Source organism: Pelophylax lessonae, assembly GCF_965119305.1.
Source record: "Pelophylax lessonae genome assembly, chromosome: 13".
NCBI lineage: Eukaryota > Metazoa > Chordata > Amphibia > Anura > Ranidae > Pelophylax > Pelophylax lessonae.
Genome location: NC_138780.1, coordinates 177,861,088 through 177,878,941, shown reverse-complemented (window position 1 = coordinate 177,878,941; position 17,854 = coordinate 177,861,088). Strand labels below are relative to the sequence as shown.

Here is a 17,854-nt window from a genome sequence, read left to right as displayed (position 1 = left end):
TAAATTATTCCAACTGTGAAACATTTTAAACTCTTCTGATAATTCTGTAATTGTTTTCCCTGTACCATTCTGATCATTTATGCAAAGATTTTTTTTTCCTTCTCTTATTAACAAAATTAAATTTTTTTCTTAAATAGTTTAAAAACAATTCTGTTATTTACATGTTTTTATTACAGCAATCAGTCCAGGCGTCCCTCTCTTTGTGAAGGCGTTCATCTCGCTCCCTCTCTGTCACTTTGGTAAAGGTTTCAGTGGAAATTTATTCAAAGAATCGACACTGCATGTAGGTCTCGTCTGAGGAGCTGTAGCCAAACTTTTCATAAAAGGCAACGTTTTTGGGCTTGCATTCAAGTGTAACTTTGTAACAGTCAAGCTTTTTGCTTAGCAATGTAAGCACAGATACTAACCTGCGGGGGAAAACAAGGAATCAAGTATTAGTGATAAATTAGGGTTATTTTCTGAGAATCAAAAAGCTGAAGAGAACCTGTCACAGCTTAACCTATGCAAGAATCTGTATGTTTAGGACTTGTTCACACTAGCCTGTACAGGAAAACGGTTTTCCCATGTGGGCTGGTGTTTAATGTATGGGCTAGTACAGTACACACACCAGCCCGCACTTTCTACACTCTGTTGTGACAGCGCAGGGCCAGTTACCAAGCACCAGTACTGTCCTACAAAAGAAAGGGGAATTACATGCTGCTCTAAAATCAGAAATACCTGGTATTTTCCCTATGACAGGTGAGGATTTACTGCTGGAGAGGGGGGCATTAAAGTGAAATAAACTCTACTGGTGGGGCAAGCCTCTGTCATAATCTACAGTCATACGGGCACACACCCATCTCCTTTGGTAATGTCCTCTAGCAATGATTGTTCCAGGCCACTGACACCAAGGGGGGTTTGCCTTGGGCAGCATTTTCCAGGGTGGCGGCACCACCCGGCAGAAGGGACACTAGAAAGGAGACTTCCCACTGAGGACTGCAGAGAACAGGGGCAGACTGGGCTACTGATCTCATGCCCCCAAAAAAGGCTGCCACGAGGCGCAGAAATAGTGTCGCTTTACTAACCATATTAATCCCAGGCTGAGACCCATAGCTGGTTCCACAGCTGTCTCTAATTCCCACTGGTTGCTAGGGCTGCAGTGCCTGACGCCTAGCAACCAGTAAGGTCACGTCCCCGCCCTAATGCAGAGGGAGGCCGTGGCCCCAGCATTCAAAGCAGAGGAGGATTTAAACTTCCTCTACCGCTCCACACCTAGCAATGTCCACCCACCTCCTCCATCTCCATGATCTTAGGGTAGGAAACTCTGAGGGTAGGCTGGGCACCAGATTGGAACCGTGTTTGCAGTGTCATAAGGGAGCCGGGCATTGCAGAGCCAGAGACCCATACAAAGAGGAGGGGTTCATGCTGGGACTTGTAGTCCTTCACTTTTCCAAAAAGTGAAGGCCTGCAGCTCCCAACATAAGCCCCTCAGAGCTGAGGATGTGACATCCACTAGTGAAGGACTACAGGTTCCAGCATATACCTGTGAGATCTAAGGGGTCACATCCTTAGATCTCAGGGGTTCATGCTGGGACTTTGAGTCCTTCAATTTTGAAGGGAGTCGCATCCTTAGATCTCAGGGGTTCATGCTGGGACCCTCCCAAAAGTGAAGGACTGCAAGTGAAGGATAGCCACCAGAGACCCCACATAGCCACTTGAGAGTTCACACAGCCCACCAGAGACCATGCTTTTAATTTACAGAGAGGAAGAGGTGGCGCTCTAATAGGAAGAGGTGGACCCTAAATAAAAAGGGGTTGAACCTTAAACAGGAAGGGGTGGAGCAAATTTACATAGTGGGGCGCCCAATTTTAGTCTTGCCTAGGGCAGCACCAAACCAAAAAACACCACTCTCTGCTGCTGATTCTCCCAGGTCCTCTTAAGCCATTGGGCAACCATTGGTGATGCAACTCCTGTAAACAAGCACAGGAAGTACATCCCATGCATCAGTTGGCCCATTCCCAGCATTGTACAGATACCAGGAATAACCAAGAGTCTAAACTGACTTTGCAGGTCTGTTCTGCCAAAAGTCTTTACTCCCTAGGTATTGTAGGGTTTCCTTCTCCTTTAAAGCCCTGCCTGGACAGGTTGCGCTTGTCTGGTATTTTGTTACTTTTCTTGTTCTTTTTTTGCTTTTCTTTCATAAATATTCTTAAAGCGGTTCTTCACCCTAGGAACAAAAAAAAAATAAAAATCAGTAGCTACAAATACTGTAGCTGCTGAGTTTTACTAAAAGGACACTTACCTGTCCAAGGATTCAGCGCTTCCCTCACCTAAGCCGGTTCTTTACTGGTCTTTGGGTTCCTGGCATTGGCAAGGTTGGTTGGGGGGGGGGGGGGGGGTATATGGGAAAACTTTAGGTGGATCAACCGCAGCAATCTGGGCAGAAATGGGAGAGGGTACCTGTCAAAACCAGGTATCTACCCCCCCTTCAAAAGGGTTTTAGAGAAGCGGGGTAGGAGGCAGAAAAGCAGAACCCCATATTTTGGGTAAAGTACTGCTTTAATATGCATTTCATCTGTTCATAACTTTTTTTTTTTATACTTGTGATTCCAGTTTGTTTGTACTATTCTATTTTCTGTATTTGTGGTTCATTTTGCTGTGCATCATCTGTTAACCATGTTCATATTTTAGGGTAAAAAGAAAACATACCAGAATAAACAAGATGTGTGGCAAGATGGCATTGGACTGTTACTTACAATTTTCCAAGCTGTTTGCCTCGACATTCATCACTTACGACCACCTCTTCTATCCGACCTCTCTGCAGAAAAGAAAACGAAGATGAGAAGGTAACGAATAAATAGGACTTTTGACTTACCGTAAAACCCATTTCTCTGATGTTCATTGACAGACACAGCTCCTTATTCTTCTTAACCATTGGGTTATACTGCCCCCTACAGGAGTAGGACACTAGGCAGGAAAAAACTTGACTACGCCTATGGGCAGTCGCAGGGGGTATACACCCACTCTCAGCTATAAGTACTCAGTTTTGTTACAAGCTGTGTCAGAAGAAAGCCAACTCCACAGAGGGGTGGGTGCTGTGTCTGTCAATGAACATCAGAGAAATGGTCAAAAATCCCATTTTCTCTTTCGTTCATTGAAGGACACAGCTCCTGATTCTTCTTAACCATTGGGACGTCTCAAAGCCGTGTTAAACATGAAGGGTGGGAAAACAGCAGAAAAAAAAAAAAAATTCCCAAGGCTAACCATAGCCAACCACGTAACATGGAGCTTAACCACAAACAACTGGAGCTCACCTGAAAAAAGAATACACCCTCAAAGAGGACCAGGTCCTATAAATAGCAGCCTACAAAACCTTGCGGCCAAAAGAAGCATCCGCAGATGCCAACACATCCACTTTATAAAACTTTGTGAAATTGTGCACCAATGACCAGGTGGCCGCCTTGCAAACCTGCATCACAGATGCCCGATGACGGAAGGCCCAGGAGGCACTAAGTGCCCGAGTAGAGTGCACCTTAATAGGGAAAGGAGGAACCCGACCCCTAATTGAATAGGCCTGAATCACTGTTTGATCCATCTGGAAATGTTTGCAGCAGAAGCGGCCAACCCTTTTTCCGAGGTCCATCCGTGAGTACAAATAGTGAGTCTGACTTCCTAAAAGACTCTGTAGCTGCCAGGTACACCATAATGGCCCGAACCACATCCAGGGAATGCAAGGCAATCTGCTTAGGATGTTTAGGCCTGGGACATAGGGAACGCAACACAATGTCTTCATTCAAATGGAAATATCAGAGACGACCTTTGGGAGGAACGACAGACAGGGTTGGAGAACAACCTTATCTCTGTGAACCACCAGGTAAGGTGAACGACAAGACAACGCCAACAGCTCCGATACCCTGCACGCAGAAGTAATAGCCACCAAAAAGGCCACCTTCTGGGACAACGAAACCTCCCGAACATTTTCAAAAGGAGACTTCTGGAGCACTGACAACACCAAATTGAGATCCCACAGGCGGCAATGGAGACCGCACTGGAGGAGCCAAGTGTCGAACTCCCTGGATAAAGGTATGCACCAAGGAATGTGTGGCCAATGGACGTTGAAAGAAAACCACCAAGGCCGAAACCTTGCCCTTGATAGTACTCAAGGCCAGGCACTGCTCAATCCCCCATTGGAGGAAAGCCAAGATCCAAGACACAGAAAAAGAGCGAGGGAGAACCCCCAAAAGACTCACACCACACAATGTACGTCTTCCAAGTACAATGGTAGATCATCCTAGAAGTAGATTTTCTAGGCTTTAACAGCGTAGGAATCACAGAATCAGACAAACCTCTATCCTTCAGCACCTGGCTTTCAACAGCCAAGCCATTAAAGCCAACGACTGTAAAGCAGGATGGATTAAGAATACACATCTAAAAGCAACAGCAAATCAATGCACAATAATAAACAGTAATGTGTATAGTGACAATATGTGCAAAAAATAAACAGCAATATAAATAGGTAAAATTAATAGATGAAATAAATATCATAGGAAGTGATGAATAAATACAAATTAATGCTGAAATAGTATCACAAAGTGATAAAGTGCATAGTGCAAAAATTGTGTATAATACCACAATGATATAGCGTGATAAGAAAGGATCACTGAGAAAAAAAAAAGTGGTGAAAATAAACTCCTAAAGTGCACCGCGCTATAAAAGGGTCAGATCCAATAAAGGAGAGAGAGGGAGAGAGAGATCTGTCTGAACCCACTAAAAAGTGATATAGTGCACAATATAGATGATCACAGTGGTAAATGACAATTTGATATATAATCAAGATCTATACAATAACGCCCAAATACAAATAAAAGATTTGGGTGAAAGTAGCATAAAAAAGAAAACAATGAATGAAGATAAAAAAAACGTGGAAAAATGTTCATCAGTTCATAAAGAACAACAAAGTGATGGTTCCTTTAAGGCAGACTCTTTAGGTCCTTATTGAGAAGCCAGCATCAAAACATCAAAGGGTGAAATCCTAAGCAGGGTTTGGAGCTCAAACCAACGATAAAAGGAGGCACTTCATGGTGTAGTAAGTTTAAAAAGCATTTATTTAAACATAGGTATAAAAATGATGCACTCACATTTAGTATAAGTGTAAACAGCATATAAGTAGCGTGGCAGCGGCAAGGCAGTGAAATCCAAGCACTTACGGTCTCGGCCGAAGACCGGAAGGGATGTCAGATGCTTCTCCTGACGCGTTGCGTCACAGCATAAACGTGACTTTCTCAAGGGATCATACATAATGGGGGTGATTGAGCGTCAGTTCTATTTTATTATTTACTTTCCTTTATGAATGTGGAGACACTGCTAGGAAATGCCTGCTAATCTTTGGGCCCCTATTGTCTCATTTATTCTTATTTCTTACTCTATTTAATTTCCTTTGACTACATCTGGTTGATGGTCAGCGCATAGGCTTATTCTACCTTTTTGTAAAGCAGGATGGAAGTTTGTCCCTTGGGATAGCAGATCTCCCCTGAGAGGAAGTCTCCAAGGAGCATCGACAAACAGCCGTACCAAGACCGGCGAGGCCAGTCTGGAGCCACTAGAACAGGGGTAATGAATTAAAATTCAAGGAGGTCCAGTTGCTAAAATTTTCTTTGGGCCGAGGTCCGAATCTTAAGTTTGTGCTATGACTCAGAAAGATGGGCAAAACAAAACGTGTCCATCAGCGTTGCTCTTAACATAAAATGTGCCCATCAGCGTGACCCTTAGCATAAAATTTGCCCATCAGCGTGACCCTTAGCATAAAATAAGGGGCACGCTGATGGGCACATTTTATGTTAAGGGGCACTCAGATGGACACATTTTATGTTAGGGGGCACTCAGATGGGCACATTTTATGTTAGGGGGCACTCAGATGGGCACATTTTATGTTAGGGGGCACTCAGATGGGCACATTTTATGTTAGGGGGCACTCAGATGGGCACATTTTATGTTAGGGGGCACTCTGATGGGCACATTTTATGTTAAGGGGCACGTTGATGATGGGCAAAACAAAACGTGTAAATCAGCATTGCTCTTAACATAAAATATGCCCATTAGATTGTCCCTTAACATAAAATATGCCCATCAGAGTACCCCCTAACATAAAATGTGTCCATCTGAGTGCCCCTTAACATAAAATGTGCCCATCAGCGTGCCCCTTATTTTATGTTAAGGGTCACGCTGATGGGCATATTTTATGCTAAGGGGGCACTCTGATGGGCATATTTTATGTTAAGGGACAGAGTGCCCCCTTAGCATAAAATATGCCCATCAGCGTGACCCTTAACATAAAATAAGGGGCACGCTGATGGGCACATTTTATGTTAAGGGGCACTCAGATGGACACATTTTATGTTAGGGGGTACTCTGATGGGCATATGTTATGTTAGGGGGCCCGCTAATGGGCACATTTTATGTTAGGGGGCACTCTGATGGGCACATTTTAGGTTAAGGGGCACTCAGATGGACACATTTTATGTTAGGGGGCCCGCTAATGGGCACATTTTATGTTAGGGGGCACTCTGATGGCCACATTTTAGGTTAGGAGGCACTCTGATGGGCACATTTTATGTTAGGGGGCACTCTGATGGGCAAAACAAAACGTGTAAATCAGCGTTGCACTTAACATAAAATATGCCCATTAGAGTGCCCCTTAACATTAAATAAGGGGCACGCTGATGGGCACATTTTTTTTTTTTTTTATGGGGCACTCTAATGAGCACTACAAAAATGCCCATCAATCTGCACACTTTAAAAACCTCCCATCAGCTTTAAGTGCAGCTATGACCACATTGCTTTCTCCCCTTGTGCTCCACATACCAGGAGCCAGGAACCGAGCCAGAAGCCGCAAGCAGGGGGGCGGGGCGCGCACATAATGTCACGTCCCAACTCGCTGCCTGGCTGAATGAGAGCCGCAGTCAGGAGCACGGACGGGGCGCGCGCATGACGTCACACCCCCTACTCGCGGCCCGACAGGACACCGGCCCGGGAGACGCAGTGAGGAGGGGGCGTAGCACACACACAGCACGTTGCTGGGACACCCGCGGTCCCAGCAAACCAATGACTGAATACAGGAGGCGGTCTCGCGGCCCGGGTGAAAGCATTGTGCGGTCCGCCATTTAGTGACGGCTGCACTAGAATGACCAGACTCCCTTCTGCCTCGATCATGCACAGGAGTCTTGGCATAAGTTTGAGAGGGGGGAAGGCGTAAATCTGACAATACTGACTCTGGCGTCGGCCAGAGGATCCAGTGCCACAAACCTCTGTACCTTCCTGTTGAGACGAGAGGCCAACAGGACCACCTCAGGAGTACCCCACCGGAGACACAACTGATAAAACACCTCCGGATGAAGTGACCATTCCCCCTGGTCCAACGCCTGTAAACTGAGGTAATCCGCTTGCCAATTTTCCACCCCTGGAATGTGTACAGCAGAGAGGGCTGGAACAAATTGTCCGAGGGGCCCACCCCAAAACTATCCAGGGGAAGAGGGGGGACAGCTACTTACCATACCAGGAACAGGGTGCGCACCGCTCTGGACAGACCACCTTTCCAACGGAATGGGGGGCTGTCGGCCAGGAGGAAAGCTGCAACTCAGGCCGAGGCCAGGTCGTATACACCCTCGCGAGACGTTTTGCAGGCCAGCCTCCGTCCAGTGGGGCTATGTCGTGGCCGACCTAGCGCGGAGCTGAGGCCTGCGCACGCTTGCTGGCCAGACTGAGGGGACCCTGTGGATTGGTTTAAAAAGTATCCAGTCCATCTCCCAGTCCGGCAGCTGAATGTAGATTCTCACAGGAACAAAGCAAGGATAGAAAAAAATTCCATGTAAAAAGGGAAAAAATTGCCAGGACCAAAGATCCCAACAAAAAACTAGGTCTTTACTCCTGACTAGGCAGAAAAAAAAACTGAGTGCCTATAGCTGAGAGTGGGAGTATATCCCCTGGGACTGCCCATAGGCGCATTCAAGCTTTTACCTGCCTAGTGTTCTACTCCTGTAGGGGGCAATATAACACAATGATTAAGAAGAATCAGGAGCTGTGGCCGTCAATGAACAAAAGAGATAAAAACAAGGCTTATGTTACATCTTTGGCCATGGTAGAAAATAATTATTAAAGTCTAAAAAGTAAAAAAGGTACTGTCACAAAAACGCACGCCCATGGCGGCTAGCTAACCGTGGCGTGGTCCTTGACTGGACTATGAGGGGGAACTTATTTGAAGCAAATAAGACTGGCCGTGATACACTTTCACAGCCCGAACTACCTTTGGCCACCACTAGAAGGAAACTCCACTCCAATCTAACTGGCTGACCTCACACAGGCAGGTACAAATCTTACATACAATCTGGTGCACTCTAAGGGTTGGGGGGAACAGTCTAGCAATTAGCACACACACACACACACACTTCTAGGCTTCCTCCAGCTATCCTACAAGCTAAAACCACGGTGTTAATCTTCCCACTGTCCACACACCAGACGAGAGCTTGCCACCACCCAACAGTTTGTCCACAGACTAGTCTGCTAGGCCACCACAACACACACACATATATATATATATATATACACACACACACACACACACACACACACACATCACCATCTGGCAATGCACCATCTGCCAGATCTGCTGGTTTACAATCTGCCAATGCAGTGCAATTGCATAAAGATTGTCAATCTCTCCAGGGATACGGATACAAGCCCTAGCTCAGTACACAGAAGTCACTTATTAATTGTATAAATGTAATATCCTAAAAGTGGGCAGTGCATTCAATATATACAAAATAAAAAGAAAGAATTGCAAAAAAAAGGAAGAAGGAAGGACACACAATTGGCCATTCACTAGGACAATAAAAAGGGATAAAAACAGAAATAAACTTTACCAAAGTTTATCCTTGACAGAAGAATTGTGGAAACATCCATAATTTCCCAGTTGAACCGGCTTCGTAGGAATCGCCCTGTCCATATCCCATGTGCCTCAATTTCTTGGAATATGGATGTGGGCTGGACTTTAGCCCTTGGCCAATAAACCCTGGGGGGTGTTCCCGTCCCAGCCCACAGGATGTTTCGTGTTGGAGAATTACTCCAAGATTCTACATACGCTACAAATACAGATTTACGTGTACACGATCAGAAGGCATTATTTTCATCTCTCTGCAACTAATATTTTAGCTCTTATGAGAGCTAAAAATAGATTCCTCAGATGTGTTGATATAAGTCAAAGCTGGCAGACAGTTCAGGGCCTTGTGACTGTCCCCTTCAGATTCTTGAAGACAAAGTGGCCAGGACTTTCTTTGAGGCTTCATGAAGGTGAGATATTAGGTCTATATGGACAGGATAACTTCACTGGCATCTAGGTGTAACTCCTGGCCTAGATACTTGCGCTGTCCTTCCAAATGCTAATTAAAGAACATATGTGTATTACTTAGTACTGTATCTTTAATAGCACAGAATTAAACTATATTTACAATTACACTACTTTTACAGATCACATCTCAGCTACTGGCAAAAACTACCCTACTCTTACATTTATGTTACATCTACGTTCACGTTTATGTTACAGGTACAATCAACACCCCTACATATTTAGACTGTTCAATGATCTTAATGTGGAACTTCACTCAAAAAGTGAAGTCCCGCTGGTTCGCTCCCTCCCTCAAGTTACCGGTTTTTTTGGGGTAGGGGGAAAACGGGTATTGACTTATCAGTATTTGCTTTTACTTCTGCAATCCTCTCCTAGGTGAGGATGATGTCCCTTTCTGTCCCCTCCCCTCCCACAGCCTCCTGGGACATGTCACATGTCCCAAGAGGCTGCAGGACCAGTCACAAAGCACTATGCCAGCTTGTGCATGCGCAATGTGGAGCCGGATGTAACTCTTCAGCAAGCCACAGCAGTATCCAAGATGATGGCGCTGGGAAACCACAGCGGTAAGAAGAACTGGCTGCTAGAAGACCTCGCTCAATCCCAGGCATTGGTAACTGACAGATTTGTAGCTGCTGACTTTGAAAAAAGAAACTGAAGTTCTTCTTGAAAAGCTAATAAGATGTCAATCATGTAATAGGTCTGTAACAAAAGAATTGCCAAATTCTAGGTCACACAGGGGGATTCTTTCTAAAACTGAAGCACTCTGGTGCAATCTGGTACAGTTAGAAGCCAATTAGCTTCTAACTTCAGCTTGTTTAAATAAGCTGGAAGCGGATTGGTTTCTAGGCATTGCTGCACCAGATTTTGCACTCTCCAGTATTTGTAAATCCTCCCAGCAGTGTCTCCTGATAGTCACTGATCTCATGCTAGGTCATACGGTGTCTGCTGACAGTCAACGAGCAGGCAGAGCCATTGTCCAGCCCTCAGCTTGAATGTCATTTGCCCAAGATCTTCTGGCAGCAAACAATGCCAGGGGATATGCAATTACTTCTAGATCAAGAGATACCTTTTTTACCCTTTCATTATCCTTTCAGGATACTATACAATGGAGGTATTTTAATTTTAGGTCCATAATTTCTGTAAATATAACCACATCTGAACATAAATTTGGATAAACCCCCCCCCACACTTTCAGTAAGACAATTGCTATTATGGGATCGTCAGATGAAGGACTGGCCACCAAAGAAATGAAGATGCAGGCACCTGCCAATGAGGAAAGCAAAGTTACACAGATATGGTTAAGTCTCATTGACAAAAGGTATTTGCTTTGTGTTAATAAAGCTTTCCAAATGCTTTGCAAAGCCAGTGCCTGTGATTTACATCAATAGTGAGCACCAGTGCCTGTGATTTACATCAATAGTGAGCAGTCCATTAAACCCCAAGTGCATTAAGCGCTTTCACCTTTTAGCTGGTGCCTAATTCTGTATATCCACATTTTGGGTGGCTGAAAATCTAAGCAGGTAGGCTGAATTGTCCTCATGCATTTTAAGGATTAGCATTCAATTTTGACCGGCCTGCAGCTTTAAAAACAGAGCTAAGATATGCAGCCACATAGTGACGGTGCCCCACAAAGCTCTTCACCAAGCAATAAAAATGTTTTAAGAAAACTGATCACATACCTTTGAACACGCATGTATAAATTTATGTTCTACAATTAAGGTTGCCGTAGCTACGATCTGTCCGAGATTCAAATCCTCCACCACAATCACAAAGTAGTCCCCTGTTTTCTTCATGTGGTCAAATTTTTCTAGCAAGGAAAAGATAAATTTGCTGGTTTTAGTGTGATTTCCCTATGATAATCTGGATTATATCCAAGGCAGGTTATTATAGGTCCTAAAAGCGAATCTACCGTGTAATTGGAGATATTAAAGCTTTTAAAAGAAAAAAAAATATTTTACAAACTAGCAAACATGTTATACTTACCTGCTCTGTGGAATGGTATTGCACAGAGTGGCCCCGATCCTCCTCTTCTCGGGTCCCCAGCCGGCCCTCCTGGCTCCTCCTCTACTCAGTGTGCCACCACAGGAAGCCACTTTCTATTTTGCCACACCTACGGGCTTGCTCCAGAGCCCCGCTGCTTGCATCTATAGAGGAAGACAGCAAGATTGTCCCCTGCACCTGTCTCCCTTGTCACAGGATTTGATTGACAGCAGCAGGAGTCAATGGCTTCTGCTGCTCTCAGCAAAGCCTGTGAGAGCAGGGAGAAGAGAAGAGAGCCGCTGCATACTGGCACAGTGCTGAATCAAAATTGGGCTCAGGTAATTATAAGGGGGGCGAGGGGGTGATACACATACTGAAATATTTTTTACCTTAATGCAGGCAGTGCATTAGGGTAATAAATGTTTAGGCTTTACAACCACTTTAGGGTAACAGTTATCCTAAAGGACTTCTGATTCAACTCTATGTACCCATTGCATAAAATGACAACTAAATCCGATTATCACACAATATATTTTTAGAGTGAGCATAGCAAAAAATCAAGAAGATTGTTAAGTGAGAGGAACAGTGATGCACAGTCACTGTGTAGCATTACTACACAGGAGTTGGTATATGTAAGCAATTTGGGTTGTGGTGTGTATGTAAATGAACATACACACAACAGAAATGATATATGGAAAAACACTTTTTTCTTCTTAATATTACACATTGCTGACATTTGTTTCAAAATGTATTTTGGCCTTTTTCTTTTTTGTCTAGGTTCTATTTAAAAATTACAAAAAGCACCTTAGGTTGTAATATTTAACTTTAATCTGGAGACCCCTATAATACCTCTTCTATATGATCTAAAGCCCCGTACACACGCAATGAATTTCCGCCGACCGGTCGTCCATCTTTTGTCCAGAGTGGTGTTTTGTTGGTTGGAATGTGCCTAGACTGCACGCAAATTTTCTCGCACGACAAAATTCTACTTCAGAAGTGATGTCATGTGTTGGATTGCTTTCTTTGTGTTCTTTCTTCTCTGAGCATGCCCAGTCTTGCTCATAAGATTTTTCCCTGTCGAAATCTGTACTGACTGCATGAAAATCGGCCGTGTTTTGACGGAGGACAAAAATTTTATAGCCTGCACACCAGAATTTTTTCGGCCGAAAAGTCGGAGTCGGTTGTCGGAAGCATCATACTAACAAGCTGAAAATCGGCAGATCAGTCGTCGGGACGAAAATTCCCGGCCGAATTTCGACTCGTGTGTACGGGCCTTTAGTCTTCTTCTGGTTTGTGTAACGCCCAGTCACTCATCCTGAAAGACCGAGAACTATACTATGACTGCAGGGCATCATGGCCCCTGCAAAACCACTACAGTAACTTTCTTGGACCCCTAAGCCTGGAGAGGAGGCGAAGGTGAAGAGGACCCTGCAGTGTTATATTATGGACCTAAAGACTTTAAAATATATATATGAAAAAAAAAAAAAAAAAAATTTTGTAAATACCATTTTTAAAAAAAGTTTCAGATGAAATAAACCTACACCCGGTTATGACCACCTGAACTGAAGGAAAAAACAAAAAATTTCCAACATTTGCACCACTGCTGCATTAGGCATGTCCACCATTGTATCAGATCACTCACTGACTGACCACTGCAACCAAAAACAAACAGAAAGTCCTTTCAGTTCAGTCTTAATTAACTGAATAGATGTGCATGGCTTGTATTTCAGCTGCGGATATCAACAACAATCCTAGTTGTCAAAGTATCGTACTTACTGATAAAATCCTCCGCTGATACATCTCCTACTTTTGTCAGTTGTCCTAGTACCTTGTAAAATCCTGAAATAAAAGAAAATTAATAACATTATTCATTTGTAGCTGGACTTTTGCTCATTATCAACGGTACTCTTACCAAATAAAACCACATATGGACTTCCATGCTTGAACATTGAATGTAGAGATGCATTTTTAATAGGCCTCTTGCACACAAACACCTAAATGAACTCATTTTTAGGCTTTTTTTTTTTTTAGACAATGACCAAGTGAGAGAATCCTAAGTGCAAATAAGAGTATCAGGAAGAGTACTCTATTTTTGTAGCACTGAACATTATACACATGAATATGCAAAAGGGGTCCTTATATAAACTGGTGACAGCAGGATTCAGGGAGGAAAGAAAGTGGTCTGTGCGGTCCATAGCAACTAACAGCATTATTCAGTAAGGCACTGCAACAAAGAACGCTAATGTGTCATAACCCACCAACCAGATTTCTGTTAAAGAGGAAGTAAACCCTCCTCTGACACTTTCACCTATAGGTAAGCCTATAATAAGGCTTACCTATAGGTACTGTAAATATCTCCTAAACATGTACCGGTTAGGAGATATTTATCTTACATGCAGCCAGTGACGTCACTGGCGCATGCGCTCTGAGGAATGGCCGCTTGTGCCATTTATTCAGAGACCCATGCCGTGACTGTCGGCTCCCGCGCGCATGCGCGGGAGTGACGTCACCGCGGCTCCGGCCAATCAGATGGCCGGATGCCGCGATCCCAGAAGACGGGCGACTGGACATGTCGCCCGTCATACAGGTGAGCGGGCTGCACGGCGGGGGCTAGTTCTAAGGTAAGTATTGCATAATGAGCTAGTATACGATGCATACTAGCTCATTATGTGTTTCTCTTACAGGTTGCCAAAAAAAAAAAAAGTTTGTACGGGTTTACAACCTCTTTAAGCCTAACTCCAGGTTTACTATGACTTTAAAGCGGAACTATACTCACCTCAGCTCCAGCGATGCGGCCTCCATAACCTCCCCGTTCAGCCATTGACATTTTCTGGCAGCCAGCTGTCGTTGGCCGGGCGGGGATGACGTAATTTCTGCGCATGCACAGGAGTTTGGTCAGAGCTCACTGTACAATTGCGTGGCTCACTGTACAATTGCAGACAGACAAATGAGTAACTTTAATGCAGAAGAGACAATGCATTCAAAGAGTTCATAAAAAACTCAACTCGATTTTATCCCAGCTATTTTATCCCAGAAACAGGACAGGAAGTCCCCCATCCTGCTGCTAGAACACAGCACTGTATACTGTATGTAGCTAATATTACATACAGTTCATACAGCACTCCCAGCAGGTGCATCTGTTAGTGAAGAAAGTAATTTGTTTAGGCCAGTTTCCCCCAAACTGTTTAAAGCAGGGGTCTCCAAACCTTTCAAACAAAGGGCCAATTTACTATTCTTCAGACTTTACGGGGGTCCAGGTTGTGGTCGGTGAGGGTGGATGTCTCGGGCCCAGCATCAGTGAAAACATGCCCATGGTTTGTAATCAGTGGGAGGAATAGTGGCCCATTATTGGTATTAGTGGAAGTAACAGTACCCCATCATTGGTGTCAGTGGAGGATATAGTACCTCATTGTTTTGTTTCAGTTGGAGGAATATTGCCTCATATCATTGGCAAGAATAGTGCTCCAAGGGCCGGAAAAAAGGCTAGCGCAGGGCCACATCCGGCCCTCGGGCCGCAGTTTGGAGACCCCTGGTTTGAAGTCAAAGTAAACCTGGAGTTAGGCTTTAACTGTTTCTGCATCATTGAAAGATTGTTTCTGATGGCTTTGAGCCCCGGTTCACATTTGTGCGGTTGCGGAGATCGCATGTAATTCGGAGCGCACTGCTCCAAAATTACATGCGATCTCATGTGCGGTGCGAATTTCAGCCATACACTTTGTATGGCTGAATTTGCACCGCATCGGCACTAAACTCGCACATGAGGCTTTTTTTTATCCGCAGAAGAAGAATTGCATCGCATAGTGGTTCACACTAGTGCGATCCGATTCTGTGCGAACTTGCAGATCGCACTGCGATAAGCGATCGCAACTGGGGGTGTCGTTAGCTTTTAATTGACATCCCCCTGCGTATCGCATATTATTATATAGTATTTATATAGCGCCGGCAGTTTACGCAGCGCTTTACAACTTGAGGGTAGTACAAATACAATACACAAGGAATCAGAGGACCCTGCTCGTTCGAGCTTACAATCTAAGAAGCCAGAGGTGCGGATGCGATGCGGGATCACGCTGCATATTCCCAGCATTCCCGCATCGCACAAATGTGAACCGGCACTGAGGGTTACAGCAGTCTTTGCCCCAGGGCTCTCCTTGTCTGCAAGATTTAGCTTTCCAACCTGCAGTAGGAGGAGGCCTGTAATGGTTTGTTATGGACAATGCTCCTTTTTTTTTTCTCTAGATGTTCACTGACCTCGGTTTAAATCGGCAGTACATAGCGGCCTCAGGACCAGCGACTCTCCGGGGTTCCGCGGGGAGATGGGAGGGCTGAACGACACCGTATTCTGATTCCAGTCAATCTCCTCCAGTAAATGAGGGTCAAACAGGGGGGTTTCATCTGGGATCATGGTGAACTGAGCAGAGCTCCTGAAATGAAAGTGACAGATAAGATGAAGAGCCGCATTCACAGGCAAACATGTACTGTTTACCTTCTGATAAGCAGTCTACATACAAAATGACTTTTGCTCTGGTATGAAAATTGTACTATAAATGACAGCTATTCCTTCACAACAATCAGATATGGAGGAAAAAACTTAGAAAAGCAGGATATGGTTGCAAAAAATTGAGTTCTTGAAATTCAAAAGTACAGCCTATCCCCACTTTGAAGGGAACCTGTGAAGAGCAATGACCATATACATTAGCAGGAGTGAGTGATAACAGGCATAATAAAGTGCAGATATCAGCATATCTATCATACTTCCCCCTCCTCTGCACACAGAGACTCTGAACCCTAAAGTGTACAAAATGCAATAAGTGTCGGTTCACATATATGCAATGCGAGAACCCTGCAAATGCATCGCATTCAACTCTCAGTCAGTTCACACTGCCATATGCAAATCGCTGGGGGTGTCAATACAAAGTTAACGACACCCCCAGATCAGTTCGCATATCGCACTACGAACTGTTAGTTCGGACATGAATCTGATCGCATAGGTGTGAACACCCATGCGATCCAAAAAAAAAGGGCCCTGTGCGAGTTGTGTCCAAATGCGATGCAAATTCAGCCATACAATCTGTATGGCTGAATTTGCATCACACAGACATCGCATGTAGTTTTCAGGGCAGTGCGCTCCGAATCACATGCAATGTGTCATCGCACATGTCAACCTTGACTAAAGGTTTCGGTTCCGGCCTGGGATTTGGGTTTTGTTATATTTTGGTGCAGGAAGGTTGGTCCTTGGCACAGGCTATCCTGATGGATAGTATGCAAATGGTTAAGTTTATGAAAACACAATGGGGTTGATTTACTAAAACTGGAGAGTGCAAAATCTGGTGCAGCTCTGCATGTTAGCCAATCCACTTTTAACTTCAGCTTGTTCAATTAAGCTTTGACAATAAAACCTGGAAGCCAATTGGTTTCTATGCACAACTGCACCAGATTTTGAACACTCAAATTTTAGTTAATTAACCCCAATGTGTCACTGTGTCAGGTTCTCTTGACTGCAAAAACCATCATTGCCCACCGATCTTTACTTTCTCCACACTCACCTGCTGCTGTGTGTGTCTGTTGGATCTTTAACTGCTTGCCGACCGCCGCACGACTATTTACGTCGGCAGTCAGCCCCTCACAGGCAAAGCGACGTAGGGCTACGTCGCTAGCCTGTAAGGCTCTAGGGAGCGAGCGCGCGGTCACGGACCCCCCCCCCCACGCACCCGATGTCTGCCGGGCACTCACGATCGTCCGTTAGAGGGGGAGAAAGGCAGGCGGCTAGTGTAAACACAGCCGCCTGTCAGTCTCCCCTGTGTAAGAATGGAGATCAGACGGTTCTACTATGTAGGACCATTGATCTCTGTTCTTACACTAGTAGCCACAGCCAATCACAGTTAGAAGCACGCCCCTAGGGACATACTTAACCCCTCCCTCTCCAATACAGTTAACTCCTTCACTGCCAGTGTCATTTTTACAGTAACAGTGCATATGTATAGCACTGATTACTGCAGTAATGTCACTGGTAACCCCAAAAGTGTCACAAATGTCAGTCAAGTGTCCGATCTGTACGTCGCAAAAAAAAAAAAAAAAAAAATTTTGTTAACCGCTTGCCGACTGCTTACAGTATATTTACTGCGGCAGTCAGCCCCTCACAGGCAGAGTGACGTAGGTCTACGTCGCTCGCCTGTGAGGCTCTGGGGAGCGAGCGCGTGCCCGCGGAGGTGCGCTCCCGCGCGGTCACGGACCCCCCCCACGCGTGTGACCAGCGGACCCGATGTCCGCCGGTCACTCGGCGATCGGCGGGGGAGAGGGAGAATGTCAGGCAGCTTGTGTACACAAGCCACCTGTCATTCTCCTCGCTGTAAAAACACTGATCACATGGATCTACTATGTAGATCCGTTGATCAGTGTCCTTACAGCTCAAGCCACAGCCAATCACAGTAGAAAGCACGCCCCTAGGGACACACACAGCCCCTCCCTCCCAAATAAAGTTAACCCCTTCACTACCAGTGT

The 17,854-nt window shown here is 44.9% G+C and overlaps 1 protein-coding gene across 1 annotated transcript in view; it reads right to left on the bottom strand.

Annotated features, from left to right (window-relative positions):
- Positions 1-220: 220 nt before the first annotated feature.
- GNPNAT1 (glucosamine-phosphate N-acetyltransferase 1) overlaps positions 221-17,854 on the bottom strand; it is a 44,929-nt gene continuing 27,295 nt past the window's right edge. The window contains exons 2-6 of the mRNA XM_082275131.1: positions 15,605-15,777; positions 13,133-13,195; positions 11,056-11,183; positions 2,736-2,797; positions 221-407 (exon numbers count right to left, since the gene is read on the bottom strand). Coding sequence (XP_082131257.1) covers positions 260-407; positions 2,736-2,797; positions 11,056-11,183; positions 13,133-13,195; positions 15,605-15,758 — 555 coding nt within the window. The 5' untranslated portion in view covers positions 15,759-15,777 and the 3' untranslated portion in view covers positions 221-259. The remainder of the gene's footprint in view (positions 408-2,735; positions 2,798-11,055; positions 11,184-13,132; positions 13,196-15,604; positions 15,778-17,854) is intronic.